The 18,001-nt window shown below is 47.7% G+C and overlaps 7 protein-coding genes across 7 annotated transcripts; 4 read left to right on the top strand and 3 right to left on the bottom strand.

The window, feature by feature from the left end:
• Positions 1-1,206: 1,206 nt before the first annotated feature.
• Positions 1,207-4,251, bottom strand: DEU56DRAFT_752399 (uncharacterized protein; the record flags this gene model as incomplete). Its single annotated transcript, XM_041349630.1, has 10 exons — positions 1,207-1,660; positions 1,719-1,797; positions 1,884-1,951; positions 2,342-2,499; positions 2,553-2,620; positions 2,892-3,768; positions 3,817-3,885; positions 3,933-4,061; positions 4,110-4,148; positions 4,201-4,251. The coding sequence occupies 10 exons, from the start codon at positions 4,249-4,251 to the stop codon at positions 1,207-1,209; spliced, it is 1,992 nt and encodes a 663-aa protein (XP_041213282.1).
• A 228-nt stretch (positions 4,252-4,479) lies between these two features.
• On the top strand, positions 4,480-5,433 carry DEU56DRAFT_752400 (uncharacterized protein; the record flags this gene model as incomplete). Its single annotated transcript, XM_041349631.1, has 5 exons — positions 4,480-4,668; positions 4,713-4,748; positions 4,831-4,947; positions 4,996-5,317; positions 5,372-5,433. The coding sequence occupies 5 exons, from the start codon at positions 4,480-4,482 to the stop codon at positions 5,431-5,433; spliced, it is 726 nt and encodes a 241-aa protein (XP_041213283.1).
• Positions 5,434-6,139: 706 nt separating this feature from the next.
• Positions 6,140-6,733, bottom strand: DEU56DRAFT_709368 (uncharacterized protein; the record flags this gene model as incomplete). Its single annotated transcript, XM_041347469.1, has 2 exons — positions 6,140-6,250; positions 6,308-6,733. Coding segments are annotated over 2 exons (537 nt in total), but the record flags the coding sequence as incomplete, so codon positions are not given.
• Positions 6,734-8,503: 1,770 nt separating this feature from the next.
• On the bottom strand, positions 8,504-9,267 carry DEU56DRAFT_908351 (uncharacterized protein; the record flags this gene model as incomplete). Its single annotated transcript, XM_041356985.1, has 4 exons — positions 8,504-8,620; positions 8,667-8,759; positions 8,811-8,939; positions 9,007-9,267. The coding sequence occupies 4 exons, from the start codon at positions 9,265-9,267 to the stop codon at positions 8,504-8,506; spliced, it is 600 nt and encodes a 199-aa protein (XP_041213285.1).
• Positions 9,268-9,447: 180 nt separating this feature from the next.
• On the top strand, positions 9,448-10,546 carry DEU56DRAFT_728137 (WD40-repeat-containing domain protein; the record flags this gene model as incomplete). The annotated part of the gene is made up of 4 exons (XM_041348028.1): positions 9,448-9,574; positions 9,624-10,083; positions 10,136-10,195; positions 10,249-10,546. Coding segments are annotated over 4 exons (945 nt in total), but the record flags the coding sequence as incomplete, so codon positions are not given.
• A 1,457-nt stretch (positions 10,547-12,003) lies between these two features.
• Positions 12,004-15,393, top strand: DEU56DRAFT_908353 (uncharacterized protein; the record flags this gene model as incomplete). Its single annotated transcript, XM_041356986.1, has 11 exons — positions 12,004-12,073; positions 12,127-12,286; positions 12,312-12,465; positions 12,518-13,013; positions 13,059-13,936; positions 13,984-14,285; positions 14,342-14,417; positions 14,466-14,671; positions 14,723-14,886; positions 14,948-15,049; positions 15,098-15,393. 11 exons carry the CDS (start codon positions 12,004-12,006, stop codon positions 15,391-15,393), a joined length of 2,904 nt encoding a protein of 967 aa, XP_041213287.1.
• A 1,720-nt stretch (positions 15,394-17,113) lies between these two features.
• Positions 17,114-17,628, top strand: DEU56DRAFT_908354 (uncharacterized protein; the record flags this gene model as incomplete). Its single annotated transcript, XM_041356987.1, has 2 exons — positions 17,114-17,254; positions 17,320-17,628. The coding sequence occupies 2 exons, from the start codon at positions 17,114-17,116 to the stop codon at positions 17,626-17,628; spliced, it is 450 nt and encodes a 149-aa protein (XP_041213288.1).
• Positions 17,629-18,001: the final 373 nt, after the last annotated feature.

An 18,001-nucleotide genomic window follows, 5' to 3' on the forward strand; every position in this document is an offset into this window, starting at 1 on the left:
CCAGCTAAGTACATGTTCTCGTGTTTGTACCAGATATCAAGGGGGAGGTTCAAACATGCGCATGAGATGATGCCGGTGGATGTTGATGCGTTTCGCTGACGATTGCCTTCAACGTTGAAGAAATCAACGTTGAGCGTGAAAGCGTATCGGCCTTCATCGCCTCTGTCAATAAATAGAGACTGGCCAGTCGGTCCCTTGAAAGTACGAAAGAAACCCGCGTCCCAAACATCCTTGACAATATGTGGCGCACTCCCGATGGATGCCAGCAATTCATCACAAGGCTTATCCATCAAGGCCTCCAGGTCGGGACGACATAGCAACCCGGCAAGGTAGTCGTGGAAGTGGTGATAGATGAAGGTTTTTATTGGCTCGAATTGCCCGTCAGCGGAGCGCTGCAGCAACGGTTCGCCGCAAGGATCAGCCTCTGGTATGGGTTTGTTGACGCAATTCGTAGGGTATCGCAGGTGACTTGAATTGGGGTCGGCCGTCATTTTGTAAGTACAATTGCACACTGGACAGACTGCATACGTAGTGGTCTGGCCGTCGAGCCTGAAGCGTGAAAGCGCGGTTTCCATAGATTGCGGGATCTGAGCAAGAGTGTTTTGACGACGAGACTGAGAATGAGGGCTCTGCGTCTCCATCGCAAGACTCAAAATTAGGGAGAGAACTCCCATGAGAAACTCCCCGTGCCTGCGACCTGATGCCAAAAGTGACAACAGAGACTACCCCTAGAAAGAGGGATAGTTGAGCCACCTCGTCACAGTAATCGATTGGCAAATCATAATGATGTGCTTCATGGGATATTAGTCGGAGGAACATAGCAAGGAAATGAACAACACTCACAAGAATCAAACTCGAAAGGCTCAGATGATACGGGAAATTCGTCTTCCTTGTTGATTAGCAGTCTGTACATTTCATCACACGAAGATTCTAGCCGACTTCTGCTAGAAACGATAGAGGAGACCTTGTGTTTGACTTTTTTGAGGGTCGCAGTTATCACGGTCAGCTCATCTCGGATGACACGCAGCACATCACGAGAAGTCGCGGAGAAAATTCGAGCGCGAGCTCTGGCCATTTGTGACTCCACGAAATTCAATGTTACTTGAGCCTTTGACTGGCGCCGCATTTCAGCGGCCTGGAGAGCACGGGCAATATGTCTAAGAAATAGCCAAGTTAGAGAGCTCGATGTAAGGTGATATACAATGCTCACTGCGTATCATCCAGAGTGAGTCCAGACAACAGATTGGTCGTGAAATCCAGAGAGCAGCTTTTTTCCTTGTCCCGCTGAACTTCTGATCGAGAAACCCAGAGTTTACTATGACTATCTGGATCAGCCTTGTCGTCGCTCAGGGTGATTGCGAATAATTCGGCGGCGAGATCGTCCACCGGCGTCGACGTTGTAGGTTCATGCGTTGGGTGGACCAAATGTTGGGAGGACGACGCTTGACGATCTGTGATATGATGCAAATCGCTGGGCTCGAATAAGGCCTGACGAGCAAGATGAAGCACAGAAGCTTCACGGGGTGAGGAAGCAATGCTGGCGGCTTGCAGCGAATGTACATGCTTCATAGTGAAGGGTAGTTCTTTGCCGCCAGGATTCCTAGGCATTCCGTCTCCTCCAACCTCGCAGCATCGGGTACATTTGCAGAGGAATATTCGGCTAGGCATCTAAACAAACTTCAGAACAGGACCAGTGACTAGCTTCACTAGATTCTTACCTTATGAGATGCGCAGGCAAATATTTAAGTATTGTCAAAGGCATAGTCAATCGGCTGTTGTACTCGACAAAGATTGTTCCTAAGGATACGGATGTCGTAGATGGCGGGCATAGGGCTGCTGGTGCCAATTCAAAGTTCGTTCCATCAAGGAACGGATGGACATACCGTGTTCGGTTGGTGTTGGAAGCACCAATACTTTGATCCGTGTTCGGTTGGTGTTGGAAGCACCAATGCTTCGATCCACATTTATTCAAAATCTCACAATCATAGTAGGTACTTAAAACAATCATGTAGCTAGTACTTAGAACTTTCAACTGCAACTGTAACATAGAAATTGGAAAGAGGTGAAGTGACTGAAGAATGCGCCTGATATAGCGAATGACTACATAATCAAACTCCGCCAGAATTTGGCACCCAGCGCCCACTAGGCTGATGCGCCTGATATAGCGAATGATTACATAATCAACCTCATTTGGCACCCAGCGCCCGCCGATTGTACATAGGCTTTGACAATTATACGTGGCGGAGTCAATTGAAAAGCAGGACATATAAGTACAAGTACTATCGAGTACTGCGCATATCCGATTCTGAGGGGCAGGGATGCGACATAAACAATAAATTACAATGAATCTTCGGGACGCAGATTCACAGACAGTTCGACATCATCATCAGCAATTTTGCGCATGATGTGAATAAGATCCTCAGCAGTGAGATTGGAGCAGCCCTGCATACTGACACGTTTGACTAGAGGAAAGGCTTCAATCCACGAAGCAGATAACGCCTGGGCCATGATCAGTATTGAGGTATTGAAATAGTGCTCAAACAAACACGTACCAGTGCATCTCCTGCAGCGGTCGAGGAGCGGATCGCCAAGTGTCTGACGTGAACCGCTGATTGGGTGCCTGCGTAAATCATTGCCGAATAGGAATGACTCTGGGGAGGAAGGGAAACAGAAAGATATCCAACGCTGTTGCAATAGCCGACACATCGTAAGATGGTGGTAAGGTAGTCAGGTGAAGCGTCATGAGCTTGCAATGATAGAGCAAGGCAGGCGAGGGTGGGTGGTTTAAGGGTGACTCCGAAGGACTGGGAGGACATGGGACAAAGGCCCATCTAGCGTAGACAGCGTTAATGCCAAAGAGGCGGTGGCTCGATGGGTCCTCCAGAGACTACCGGGTTGCGGAATGACACTAAGGTTATTAACGCCAGGGTGACGGGCCAGAAAACGAATGAGCGTGGACGGCGCGCAATCAGCATCGACTCGGAGTTCGACTAGCGTTGGGACGGCCAAGTGCCGCAGGAGTCTGTCCCAGTGTGCAGAACTGAGTTTGATGGAACTGAGTCGAAGCTTTTCCAAACGGGAAGAGCGGATGGTCTGGATTGTGAAAGGAAGGAGTTTTGGGGAAAAAAACGCCTGTGATGATGCATCAAAGGTTTTGAGGAGATTCCCGTTTACACGCCCCTGAATTCGGGTGAGTCCAGTGACGGACGATGAGCCAACGCGACTGCAGAATCCCATGCACGTCAGATCTTCGCAGCCAGAGGCACGGATGTTCTCGAAGACTGTGATAATCTGAGGGAGAACTAAGCAAGTAAGAATGTCAAAATTCCAGAAAAGTGTTATGTATCGTATCGATTTGTGGGGGACGGACTGGAGAAAGTGCGAAAATGCAGAGAGCTGCGTGGACCGCACATCAGGATCCAACCAACACAACATCATACGCGGAGGACGAAAGGTATCCATACGTATCCAAGTAAGCAAAACGTCAAAATTGTACGAGTCTACTTGAATGTGAAACATGTCCTGCGGTGAAGTTGGGAAGCTTCGGTTGACGAAGAAGAGGGGACCAGCAATTTCTCTCAACAGAGAACAAACTTGGGTAACACAGCGCAGATCTTGCGCTCCTAGAAGAGCGACGATAGCCGTGAGCATTTCCGCAGGTAGGGACCATATAAACGCCTGAGTGGTACAAGGCTCATAAAGGTTGACGCGTTGAATTGAAAAGGGATCTAGTACAGTATCCGCTTTACGCTTCAAGAAAATATCAGACTAGGGTCGAGATCAGCGGAGGCAAATATATATGAGGTCTTTCCGTACCGCCTCCCTGTACAAGCGCTTGGCCGACGGGTTTGTAAAGTCAGTGTTGCGACGATTTATTGTTCTGGGCTAAAATTTGGTCAATACCGGTGCATATGTTAGAAATCGGGACGCACCATAGCAACAACGTGACTTATGTCGCCCATGGAATAACATTCCAGGAGGCGTCGCTTTCGCGGGGATACTGAATCGTCATCAAATTCGAATTTACGCTTCAGGGGTGCCTTTGTTAGAGTGTCGATGTTCTACAAATCAACAGTGAGTAGGTGCTTATATGCATGTGAATGCCTCACCGTGCCAAAGGAGGCGGTCGTCGACAAGGAGTCCTGGGACTGTATATGATAAGTTACAACAGAACAGAGGGAATGAATATACGGAGCGGACCTCACGTAAACCGGATTTCTGGCCAGAGATGTGACTTATTGAGTTTCCCATCGCAAAATAATCTTTAAGGATTGAAGAGGACTGTTTTAAGTCGCTCGAAGTGATTGTTCCGAGGAAGCTTATTGTTAGTCACAGAAGCGAACATGAAGTTTTTAAATTTGACGTCATCGCCTGTAGAAGGATAAAAGATCAGAGGGGATAAATCAGAGGGGATACACCATAAAGTATCATTACCTACGGAGGGATAAACCAGAAACATTTCACCAGTAGGGAATACAAATGAAGACAAGCTACAGTAGGAATACAGTGGAAGACAAGCGACGAAATGAAATTCTAGACGGCCTGAATGGAGACCATATCGTGATTCCATTCATGGAGCATAGGACTAGTTTTAAAGGCTACATGAATTGCTCAATCGCACAACTCATGATCATGCCGCCGTTTACACTAACATCACAAACCACTACAGTCCGTAGGAATCGCTTTAATCCCTATGTTCGGCCCTCGTCAAGGAATTCAAAAATGGAACCAACACCTCTGATGAGGAGGTTTGCCGTGTATCTAGACGTGGGACAAGAGATGGTGAAGATGTGTTCGCAATGAGGCAACCACTCAACTGACCCTTCGCAGCCAAATACACAGCTGTGGATGGGATCCGCCATGTTGATTGATGAACCCAAATCACCCGGGATATTGGGAAGTGCGCAAGATGTTTCAATCACAAGCCCTAATGTAGGGGGCGATGAGGTTAGCAACATAAGTCCCGCCGACAAACTCTAGACTTATCGTGTTTAGGAATTTCAGGCGCCAATCTCGATGGCCAACATTGCCAATAACATCAGTAGCAGTCAGGTTGCGGGGCCTTTGTCCTCGAAGAAGAAGAAACTTGCTCGCGGCCTACAAAAGGCGATAAACAGGTGTCTCCGTCGTCATTGTAAGGGGGGACATCCAACTACTGACCTCTTACGCGAGCGCATCCATGCAGCACTCGAGGGTGCATTGTTGGGCATGGAAGTGGACGACATTATTTCCAATGGTGAAGATAAGCCCAAAACAAACGACAAGCGCGGAACAGTTCAAAGGGCGAGACCAGAACCTTTGTTGGTTTGTGGGCGAGGTGCGTTCATGAACGATGACGGGTCTAACGCACCAATCTAACGCACCACACTAGGCCACACTCTAGCTGGAATGCCAGGAGGATATCCAATAGCAACAGAGACAGAACATACTTGATTTCGTAAGAATGTGCTCCATGTACCATAGAAAAATGAGACTCTACCTTGATCACGATGCCGATCGCGAATGCACAATACGTACACGACATTTGATTCGTCAAGGCCCTAGCTAAAAGGAACATTCAAATCAGAAAGAAAGAGTAGCGGATGGGAAGACGCAGCCTAATATAGTGAATGACTTAAATCAATCTCCGCTGATCGCATCAGCGCCCTGCTTGTCGTAATCGTAAACATTTCCAAATCGAGCTGCCCATGTGAGTGCACGTCAAAAATACCCCGGAGGCAATACAGAGGATAGTACATAGGGGATAACTTAGTATACAAATGGCGGCACTATAAATGTACATACAAACGGCAGCTACTTGGGTTCGTGATCACTGGTGGGAAACAATAATATCCATCCTTTGGAACTTCTTATCAGATACTGTGAAGGAAGGAGGTTGCTCCTTCAACCATGACGGATTGTATAACGCCCTTGGCAGGCCTTCGATTGGTTGGCGAGAGGACTCCCGGGTTGCGTTGCGAAAACGCTTTGCGGGTTTGCTTCCGCGGGGAGTAGAGTTCGCGGCACCCGCCAACCGCTGTTGATCAATGATATGCATCTCATGCCTGACTTCCGCTCTCCATGGCATTTTCTTCAGCCGAAATACCTGAGCTTCGCCACCTTCGTGCTCACTCTCGTCAGAGCTCATACCGTCTTTGCCGAGGGTCTCCACAAGAGATTGTAGATACGCCCATACAGCCTGGTCGTCCTTTCCAGTTGCAATCCTGTCACTTAGGAGGGCCGACGTGACTTTCTTACGAGTTTCGAACTTCTAGAAAGCAGCTCAACATTCTTTAACTCTTCAAGGTGCAACAGAAAGATGACTGACCGTCGCTCTGCGAGTGTGAACCCTAGTGAGCCGCAATCGCTCGTTGGTCTGATCCACGAGTCTATCTCCTACTTCTTGCATAGTCTCGCGAATGCCATCGCTGAGCACACGAGGCTGCGCTTTTCTCCAGCACTTGCGGCATTGATTGAATTTATTGGTAATATCGTCCATGACGGACTGACGGGATCTTGAAGTCCATTGGTTCTTCTCAAGCAAGGAAGTATACTGGGAGCAGAGAATGTCAATTACTTTTTGGTTCCACTCGGAGTTGTGTGTCGTCGTCATATCCCACTGCAATTCGAGAGGATTAGGGCCCGTGCCCGATCCGTACATGAAAGACGATATGGCTTCGCGCGACGCAGTTTCATGCAGCATAAACTCGTCATCTTTCACGAAATGGAATGCGATTTGAAATAGCTCCCGAACGTTGGCCTGGCGTTTCATTAGCAATGAAAGTTGTTTCAGGAAATAACATACCTTATTATTTCTGCGCTGGGCATCAGTAAAATTCTCGACAGGGGGCTTATGGGTTTTGCGTTTCGATCGAGTTGCCCTGGGGGGCGTTGTCTGCGACGGAATCTGAAGAGCCTTTGCAAGCGCCTCAACAAGCATGCCGACGGTAGCATTCTGAATCGGAACATCGGCTAATAGTGAAGTAAGGAGGGATGCAGAATTACCCCCGATGCCAACCCGAGGTTCCTCGTCTCCATCAGATTCTGAACTTGCGTCAGAAATCTGAGGCATGGGTGGTATTAGACAAGGCAGTGAATCTACGCTAGTGAGATGAACTTACTATTGAAAACCCAACAATATTCGTGCATGTGGCGACAGGTCTCTTGCCTACAAGATGGCGCCATGCAGGGGAGGGGATGGACCTTGTGGTGTTTGCCTGTTGCATTTGGCTCTGTAAATATATCAGGAGAGCTCCCCACACAAACTATGTCGATACGCACATCCAATGAGGCTATCTTGCTGCTATACTCGGAAGAAAAGCGGGCTAACTCGGCTTCTTTCTCGGCCAACAACTTCTCTCTGGTAACCCTAGCCTCGTATTGAAAGAGAGTGTCTTTCTCAGCCAGTAATCTGTCTCGTTCTATACGAGACTCTTTTTGTGCTTCATCCAGACCCAATCTCATCCGATTCTGCCACAGAAAGTCAGGATATTAACTGTCATGAGGATAGAACCCCACCTGGAATTCGGCAAGTTCTTTGTGATGATTGTCGTTCAATGATGTAAGGGCGTCGGCATTGCTACGCTCAAGGAGTTCCTGATGTTCTTGATACTGTGTGATGACGGATTGCAATTCCGATTCTCGCGAGTTGGCAGTGATCTAAAACCTAGTCAAGTACGAACACGGGAGATGTTTAATTATGCGTACCTGGATTTGCCGCTTTCGGAGCAATAGATCGTGCTTGGAGAATTGTAGCTCGCGCACATCATCCCGCAGTCTGGACGACTGATCAACTTCTTTGAGGAATATTTTATTAGGCTAAATATTCGTTAGCTGAGAAAAGCGAAGAATTCAATGACCCACTGGCTGGTCATCGTCATCTCTCTTCCTCCGAGCAGTCTCGCTTGCATTATCAAATAACACCATTGCGAACTCCTCGGTCGAAGAGGTGGTTACTGACAGACGAGAATCTAAACTAGCCGGGGCAGCAGGCTGGGGTGGATACGTGTGCATGGCCGCTGCCGGACGAAGCTCGTTGAGAGGGTGAGACTCCACAACTGGGGTAAGAGGATGATCTTTTGCAGCATTCGTAAATAATGACACCAGGCGGGACATCTTGTGATTCAAATCTTTCAGTAGCGCACATTTTATCTCAAGACAGCTCACCTGAATCTGAATGTCGAGAGCATAACCGAATACAACATTCTTGCCTTACAACAGTATCCAGGGTGTACGATAAGGCAATCTATGGGGCATATGCAGCTTGTTAGGTAATTCTCGTCAATTATCACTACCTCCATCAGGAGTTCGAGCGTAATCAAATAACTAACAAAAACTGAATTTATGTTCGTGATTTGTATGTAATGCTACTTTGTATGCTTTTGTCGCTGCTTCGCAACATATTTTTCAGCTTCTGAAAGATATCTCCAATTGGCCAACAACCGTCATAGTCATTGTTCCGAAAAGCGAGACCTCAAACGAAGTTAGTGTCAAACAGGTGTGGAAATTCTATTTGTACGTACTGCTACTTCGTATGCTTTTGTCGCTGCTTCGCAGACATATTTTTCAGCTGCATCTGAATTATATCTCCAATTGGCCAACAGCCGTCATAGTCATTGAGTTCCGAAAAGCGAGAGAGGACCTTAAGCGAAGTTAGTATCAAACAGATGTAAAAATGATAAATCTACCTCAATCTGAACTGCAGTTATCGCGGCTGGAGTTTGAGATGTCTTGCTCTTGCTAGTGTCGCAATGTGTCTGGATCGAACCATGAACACACTCCTAATGTCATCAATTTCGAGGAGACCTCAGTTACTAAAGGCGTGATCTCACCTTGAACGCCTTGAAGCGGTCGGCATCCCACTTGAGTGCCTTTTCCAAGTTGTATCCACCACGGCTAGGACGCCCAGCCTCGCCGTCTGGTTGTGGGATTTTAAATTCATGGGAATCTATGGATGACAACTGAAGAAGCTGTTGACATCTGCACTGGCTGGCTGATCTGCGCGATGTGCTCTGCAGAAAATGAGACAGCCTTAGCGACTTTGGGGGCGGGCGGGCCAGAAGGGATGGGTGTCGCTGCGCGAGACAACGCGGTAGTGAACACGCGCGAAATAGTAGGCGTACGCTCCGTAAATTTGAGTTTACGAGTGAAGAATGCCATTTCTTCTTGCCAAGATACCGAGACGAACGATGTCATCGGACAAAACATTTCTGTGTGATACATCAATAATGGAAGGGACTGGGGAGGGCCCTCGGGCTCATAAAAAGGAGCGACAGGCACGGAGGTCATGACTGACCTGACACCCAACCCGAGCCAGAAAGACATTTTATATGGAGCTCGGGTGTAGATCGGACATCAAGCGCCAACCAGGATAACGTTGTTAGGCAGGATGTTGTTATTGTTTATTGTCTATGGCCTTGTCGTCAGTATTAAAACCCTTTAAGACATCAACGATGGACTTACGTTGACGCCCCAATGTTTTTACTTTCCACCAGTCATTCGAACGATTATCGCCTCGAAGGGCGCCTTGTTGGGCACAAGAACGCCATCAATTGCTTAGCAGTCTCTCGCAATGGCAATATGTTAGCAAGCGGGGGTGAGTTCGATATTCATGATGGAATACAACTTAACTTACCAAGTATCAGGCTCTGACAGAATGAGAATCTGGGACCTCAAAAGGCGAGTTCAGCTCCCAACTCCACCACAAACCCCAGCCGTTCGAAATCCAACCGATCCCGTGACTTGCGCATGTTGGATTACCCGCCATGAGGCAACGCGCGAGACACTATGCTATGGCACGGGACTTGGTTTCATAGGGATTTGGCAACAGCAGGGGGAAGGTTTGCTGGACTTTGACGCAAAAGTATCAAGGAGGATCGGAACGGGTAAGGAAATTATGTGTCTTACATACGACCATACCGGGAACGAAACTCGAATTGCGAGTGGGACGCGCGACAAACGCGTTCAAGTATGGGCATTTGACTTCAAAGGACCGTTAATACCGATTTTTAGCGTTGAGCTCGCTACTACGATCCCACGCACACTAAATTTCCACCGTACTGCAAGTCGAAACATAGTAGTCTTTGGCATGTATGACGGCGAGATGTAGGTGTCCAAACCTTATCACTATGAATGTCAATCTCATATTCCGTTCTAGCCATGTACTTAGGGGCACAGATGGCGTTATTATCGCCACAAACAACGCTGGACCGATGATGTGAATGACTTCGCATCAGAAGTAGTCGACAATCACTTACCATTTTATTATAGCGGGCATGCTTCTGTGGACGCAGCTCAAACGCTGTTCCTGATCGACAATGTCATGAACGGATTCAGCTTACATCGCCTGGAGGATGCAGTGTGCATCCGTACCTATAATACCAACCCAGTCAAGACATTCCCGAAGCAGGTTGTTTTTGGGGCGAAGGCTACCCTTGTAGTTGGGGGCAGTGACACAGGAGTTATTTATGTTTTTGACAAAAATGAAGGAACACTGAAACAAGTCTTGCAACATGCCGATAATGGCCGAGTACAAACTGTGACAGTGCGTCATTTACATGACATGTAAAAATTAACCAGACTGACGGACTGCAAGACATACGATGACACTCACCACAGCCTGATCTTCGGGGCAACGTCTATGAACGACACGGAACCGACCATCTCCATCTGGTGTCGGAAACGGAACAGTGTTGCAAAGTCGGCAAATGACCGTCCTTTGGTGTCAGCGCTGAAGAGCTTTGTATGGGGAATAGCCCAGCTGGCTATCGCAATGGCGATGATAGCATATGTTAGCAACATCCGTCATATAACCACGCGACAAGTTGACCCACCAGGCTGCAGATCCTCGGGCAACAGAACACATCACCCATCTCATTGACGTCGCTGGGAAATGTTTGGCGAGAATATTCGAAGTCTGGGGATCAACCGCAGGACCTGACTGATAATGTTCGTTTCTTAGTAGAGAAATACATCGAAGATCAGAGGAGGGGCGAAGGCCTTGAGAGGGCGCGAAGCTCGGTGGAGAATCAACACTCCAGACGAGTGAAACCCATCATATTGGGCAGCGAGAAGTTGCATGATGAGGACATGCACGCTGTGATCCTTCTCGGAAGTTAGAGAGATTCTGTTAAGATAAAATAATGTACGTACTACCGTAGATTGGATTCATGCAAAACATCGATTTCGCATCGATAATCATTCGTTGATGGGCAATGCACGACTGTATGTCATATGGCACATCTGCGCTGGGCAACAGGCTCAGCTGAAGTTGTCTTTGTTAAAATATTGCAACTATTCTAACATTATAGTTCCAATGTCAAACATAAGTATGTTAAACTTAAATATTACTATGTCAAGCTTGTACGCGAATATTCTATAGTCAAAGTCAATCAGCAAAACCAAGTCAAGCACAAGGTCAAGGCAGCAGAACTAAAAGATAAAAGTCGGAAAGAAGCTCAAGAATCTGAAAGGACGCGGTTAATATACAGAATGACTATGAGATTCAATCTCAGCCTGAATTCATGCTCAGCGCTCAGCGCCCACACCCGGCCGCAGCCGGCTGGGTTTGAACTCATAGTCATTCTGTATATCAAGGGCGTCCTTCGAATAAAATATTTCCTTTCCCAACCCGATTGCAAGTATGTACAGGAGATGGAATAGATAGAATTCACGTATGACATAATTATTGCATTAACTGACTACTTACTGCTGGATATGTGGGCGGGCGGGACTTGAGAATTCTAGGTCTCAGCACAATTTGAACATCGGAGTCCACAAATTGTCTCCACAACGATGCTGCACACACTTGTGGCCGTATTTGCTAAGTGCTTCCAAATTAGTCGTTCACTATAAAACAGATCCCTTCGCGTTAACATTTCTTCTTTCCGTTACCACTACTCCATACCTTGATACATAGCGCGTAGCAAAGTCCTTAGAATACTAAATACATAGAGAATAGAGAGCACAATATGTAAGCCTCCCCGTTGCAACAGAAGTCCATGATTAATTGATGTCAACTACAGAATGTCCAAACGCACGGCATCTGAAGCTCATGGTGATGAACCTACCCCGAAACGCGTCAGGAATGATGACGGTGAGTAGTTACATCACGTCGTTTATAACATTTCTCTCATGCGAATAACACAGCTACAAACGCGCCATCACCGCTGGCAGATCACGGCGCATGGCGCATTCTGGAACAATACCTTACCACCGACATGACATACCCTCAGATGGATGAGGCCTTTTCTTCGTATCTCAGCGATCGATACAACGGGGACGATTGGAAGGATGCTCGTGATGCATTGTTCTCCGGTGACGGCTGATGACAGCCTCGCCTTGGACAATCTTCTCGCCGTGAAGGCTAGGCATGTACCCCAGGGCGCCTCCGGTCCATTGAATATTGTGACCCCGCAGAGAGAATCTCCCATATCAACGTCTGCACCAAAGGCAGCCGGTCGCTTGAAAAGTGCACGCGTTCGAAGAGTAAGAAATACATTCTTGTTGTCATGACCTCTATACTAAATGATAGGCGCAGCCAAACAATCCCTTTATCGACGACGAAGCATCTGATGAGGAAGAGGAAGAGGAAGAGGAAGAGGAAGAGGAAGAGGAAGAGGAAGAGGAAGAGGAAGAGGAAGAGGAAGAGGAAGAGGAAGAGGAAGAGGAAGAGGAAGAGGAAGAGGAAGAGGAAGAGGAAGAGGAAGAGGAAGAGGAAGAGGAAGAGGAAGAGGAAGAGGAAGAGGAAGAGGAAGAGGAAGAGGAAGAGGAAGAGGAAGAGGAAGAGGAAGAGGAAGAGGAAGAGGAAGAGGAAGAGGAAGAGAAAAACCCTCAGTCCGAGGGTGACGATGGCCCTTCTGCGCGGTCGTCAAACGTTACAAGCTTGCTAGGACCTTCATCGGCCAAGGATAGGTTAGCCGTAGCAATTGACCACATCTTCGACAGGTACGCAGAGAACGCACTCAGCACATCTCATAGAGCGGCCTCGTCCTCCAGCGCAGTCCAAAGCAGGATGTACCTTCTTCATGTTCACAGTGAGTAAATATTTCAATGATCTAGCATGTCACTTAATGTTGTAGGATCTGCCACGCAACATGTCGCTGAACATCTGAGGAGCAATGGATTTGCGGTTACCGTATCACCTTGGATACCAAGTCAGCTTTATGCTGTCTCAAACAGCCCTAGGACGATCGCGGTATCATTAAAATTCCTTTCTTCCTCCGTGAAAGAGTATATTCGCATTTCGGAGGAAGAACAAGCGGCGGTCGAACGTTCACGCCCCACACTTCCCAACCCTGGGTGGGTGAAAATCACACAAGGGAAATACAAGGGTGATATCGGCTATGTCTTCGATTCCGAGCAATCAAATAACTTTGTCGCAACATTAATTCCCCCACGCGACTTCCCATACCACATGCCTGCGAGATCTGTGGCGCTGCTCGACCGATCTTGCCTGCCAAATAACAAGGCAGTGTCGGACATCGTTCAGGATGATAAAGTTGTAGGATGGTCGTACAAAGGAGAGCGGTACTACATGGGGCTTTTACTCAAGAAATTTCGCCGCGATAATCTGGAGTTAGTTGCCTCACCTCACGCTAACGATATTCAACTACATCTGCAAGCCGGGTGGGATGCACCTTTCTTAAAGAAAACTCTGGTGGCCTTTTCACTGCAATTCTTGCGCGTAGGTGATTCGGCCAAGGCTATCACAGGAGAAGTCCGTTCAGAAATCGGGACGGTCGTCTCGACAAGCCATACGCTTGGTACCGCACACTTAGAATTCACCTTCGATGGACATCGACAAGAACTGGAATTTCGGCTCCAGGACATTGAGCCTGTCTTTTGGGTTGGCGACACGGTTCGAGTCGTAGCGGGCGCATACACTGGATTAGAAGGGCATATCATTAGAAAGTCCGAGGACTTTTTTCACGTATGCCAAGAGGCCACCAATGAAGAGGTATGGGTCAATATAACATCCTGTAGGCCTGTCTGATTATTGCATAGGTGGAAGTATCAAAGTACTACTTGTCTCGTCGTCCTTTAACTCACGTGCTTCAATCCCGGCTGCCAACGCAGCCAGATTTCAACCCTCTCCCTGAGCCCGAATCCCTTCAAATCGGGGACGAAATAGAAGTGGGTGCGGGAGAGTACATGGGGAAATGCGGGATTGTGGAGTGGCTTCCTAAGGGAGAAACGCTGTGGTTCCGGGCTGGGAGTGGTATCAAGGACCCGCTGGTTCACGTCCCCAGTTGCATTTGTGAAGCGCATTCGGTCCTCCAAGACACTCCAATTTACCAAGGAAAGGGGTTATGACGTTAAGCCCGGAGACGTCGTGATTGTTGCCCGTGGGCCAGAGTTTCAGACTGAAAGGGGTCGTGCAAATCGTGGACTTTCCAAATGCGCGCTTGACCCTGATATCTGAGGGCGATCACTCACTCGTAAGTACTATTTTCCTCCTCAACTTGAGCATCTCTGAGTTATGACAGATCGACGTTCCTATCGGATTCGTCATGAAAGTATCCAACGTGAACTTAGATTCGTTTCGCGACATCATTGGGAAAGAGGTCTTCATTATTGGAGGCGCACAGAAGGGTTACCGAGCCACACTGTACCAGCTCGCTCAAGATACTTGCTTCATTTCTTTGCATGGGCAAGTGCGCACCACAGCCAAACACGCGGATGTTGCTACTAGGTAACTACCGTGCACATTTTTTTTGTTGGTTTTTATTCACGACTGTTTAAGGTACGGAATGAGGTTAAACGGCGCAATGCTCGAAGGATCGGACATGATCACTTTCTGCGACATGCGGAGGAAATCATACCTAACACCGCAATGTCGAAGCAAGACCCCTCCCCCATCTGCCCCTCCCCCTCCCCCTCCCCCATCTGATCCTGTAGTTCCATCCAGTACAAATCCCAGCTCCAGCAAGTGGTCCGACTGGTCCGGGAGCAATCTTGATTCGAACAGATAACCTTTCCGGCGTCAAGGCATACGACCCCTGGGTTGCCAACAATGCCGAGGACATCGAAGACGCCATTGCAGAGAGAGCGGAGAAACTCCGAAACGATAGTGAGTTTCCAACATGAACTTCTTAATGTTTGGCTTATTTTATTACAGACCCATTACCTTGGTTGATGAACAAGGAATTCGCGTTGAAATTGACTCAGTATCACGCGCTGTTCAAAGTTTCACCACACTTCATGGGAGGCAAGCTGCATAATCGCTTTGTATCGACAGCTTGTCCTGACCCGTTCTGCGGTGACAATGGACCCGCACCCAATGGCTGCGTCGCGGTATTCTGCACATCCAATGGTGCCGGAGCCGCGCTTCAGCACTACCATATTCCTGCCAGTGATCTAAGTCCAGCCTCACCGCGAAAAAAAAAACCAACAGTGTCTCATCCTGGACGGTGATGCTCGCGGCCAGATCCTAACCTATCGCGAAATGCAACATGAAGAAGAATTCCGTTGAGATTGCTATTACCACTAGGACTAGCTTTACTATGCGGTTCGAATCAGATATGCCTTGTGGAGGAACGTAGATAGACTTCTATACCCCGCCCTCTATACCCCGTCATTGCCGGACTCCCAATACTCTACAATATTTTATGCCCCCTTATCTACAATAATGTGACTGCCCGACGATTGCCCGAATGAATGCCCAATGAGTGCCCACGTCATTTTTTCTGGTGCCAAAACTCCAAGTTTTACTTACTACATTTTACCTAATGAAAAAATTTGATTGTGCATCCAATGATTTCTGAGAAACATTTTCCCGCGCTCAAAACTTTATTATTTACGTTGGATGCAAAACTACATGTTTGTTTGTCATTTGTGATAATAGAAAACTTTAAGTTCAAATGGGACTTAAAATTTGGGTCAGAATGGTTTATTTTACCTTATCATCTCGCCGTCTACCGAAATTTATTGTTGTTCCAGTGTCAAAATTTGAATTGAAAATCCCTAATCTTCCAATGACATTTTGATTTAAATCTCCCTTGAGGTAAAACTCCGATACTGCCGATGTGTTACCCCTACATGTCAATGACATGTCATACTTCAAGCCAATCGATGACCCTGTTGTGTATCATTGCCTCAACCAGATGCGCCGACATCAGGACTGCCAAATTTAAGAGGAGCGTGCGGACGATGTGTATTGGCTTTCATTCTGATTTAGATTTACTTCCGGCAGCGATTTAATTGGAATGTAATGTACTCGCAAAATTCTCGCACCGCACACCCGCGCCGGTCACGTCATTTGTCTGACTTACAATAAATGCCTCACTCGCACTCCGATAACTAGTACTAGCTGGCAGACAATCAACTTCGTGTGACATCCGAAGCTTCGGAATGGGAAAAGAACGTTTGGATATCTCTGAGCGGTGCTCGGTGTATACTGGAATAAGTTTGAACGGCACAAAATATATCTGAACCACGGCGCCGACGTTAACCTCACCTCACGTCGTCTCTAGTGTTCCAAGGGATTGTCAGATAGAGCCGGGGGTTGGCTGACATCGCCAACATGGGCTGTGGTGGAATAAACCTGCGGATGTAGGATGTCCTTGTACTGTTCATTAGAAAGGACCGCTACCTGTCAATATCACTACTGGAGACTAGGGACTGGAAGTGCACGCACCGCTAAAATGCAAATACAAGCACCAAAATAATAATCACAATATCAAAACGCGAAGGAGGAAGGTCGTAGTTCCGCCGCCCCATGGCTAAGGGAATGCAGGTTGAGCGTCAGATGCAGCCTTATCATACAAGCATCTCGTCAGTATGTGCGCGATTTTGTTTTTCCAGGCCCATAAATACATGAGCGAAGAGTCCATAGACGTGAAAGTAGCTGTAAAACTACGCCGTTGCGTGCCTTACTTTTCGAATGGAGTTCTGATGGCGACACCGTGCAAGTTGGGGGCTGTCATCAGTCGCGTCAGACCAGGAATCACCGCTCAGCTTATCACGAACGACGGAATACCATTCGCCAGGCATAATGATTCTGCCAAACCGAATCATGTCTGCAACAGTAAGCATTGGCTTTCACTAGAGTATAAAAGCAAGTCATCTTCCTACCGTCCAACTCACCTCAAAGAGATTATTCGACCTCAGTAGATCCTACCACCTCACACAAACAATGCGTTTCTCCTTCCTCACCGTCATGGTTGCGTTGGCAGCATCTGGGATGTCTGTCAGTGCGTCAAAGACACGAACGTGCCTCAGTGAGGGCGAAATTTGCGACCTGCCCACTGATCGCCGCGATCAAACCAGTGACTGTGTTAGTGTAGTTTGCTTTGCACCCAATTTAACCGATGACTCACCCTTCGCGCTTTGTGATATTAGGTGCTTGGTTCAGACTGCTATGATTCCATCAAGAGGGCAGGCCGATTTGCGCGTAGAGACACGTTGACGGGTCTGTACAAGCGGTCAGTCGGAGAAGAATTATCACAGAGCTCGAACAGCCCTGGAGTGGGTCACAAGCGGTCAATCGGGGAGGAATTAGCGCAGAGATCGAACAGCCCTGGAGTTGGCAACAAGCGGTCAGTCGGGGATGGATTATCACAGAGCTCGAACAGCCCCGGAGTTGGCCACAAGCGGTCAGTCGGGGAGGAATTATCACAGAGCTCGAACAGCCCTGGAGTCGGACACTAGACTCGTAATCAGTCTGGCTAGTTGTTCACGTTCAGTTCAACAGGCGAAGTGCGGAGTTTCAAAATTTATACTTCGATGTGATTTCCTGTGTGTAGTGCGGGAGCGTCAAAACGCTCCTATAGATATGTACTACGTTCCTTTGCTATGATCAGGCTCAAAATGTGTTTAACATCGATTCTGGGTCCAACTTCAAGCTGCCCAGTTAAACGACCTTGTCGATTTTTCAACCATCTTCGTCAAGTCAGCAGTCGTACATTTCCACTGCGTTATTTCAATTTGTTTTGTTACTTTTGTTATAAAGTAACTGCAAGCACGGGGTTGATTTTTCCGTCTTCCATCATATCTTGAAAACGAACTGCGGCTAGAACGGAGT

Source organism: Suillus clintonianus (assembly GCF_016758775.1).
Source record: "Suillus clintonianus strain FC179 chromosome Unknown DEU56scaffold_8, whole genome shotgun sequence".
NCBI classification, from domain to species: domain Eukaryota; kingdom Fungi; phylum Basidiomycota; class Agaricomycetes; order Boletales; family Suillaceae; genus Suillus; species Suillus clintonianus.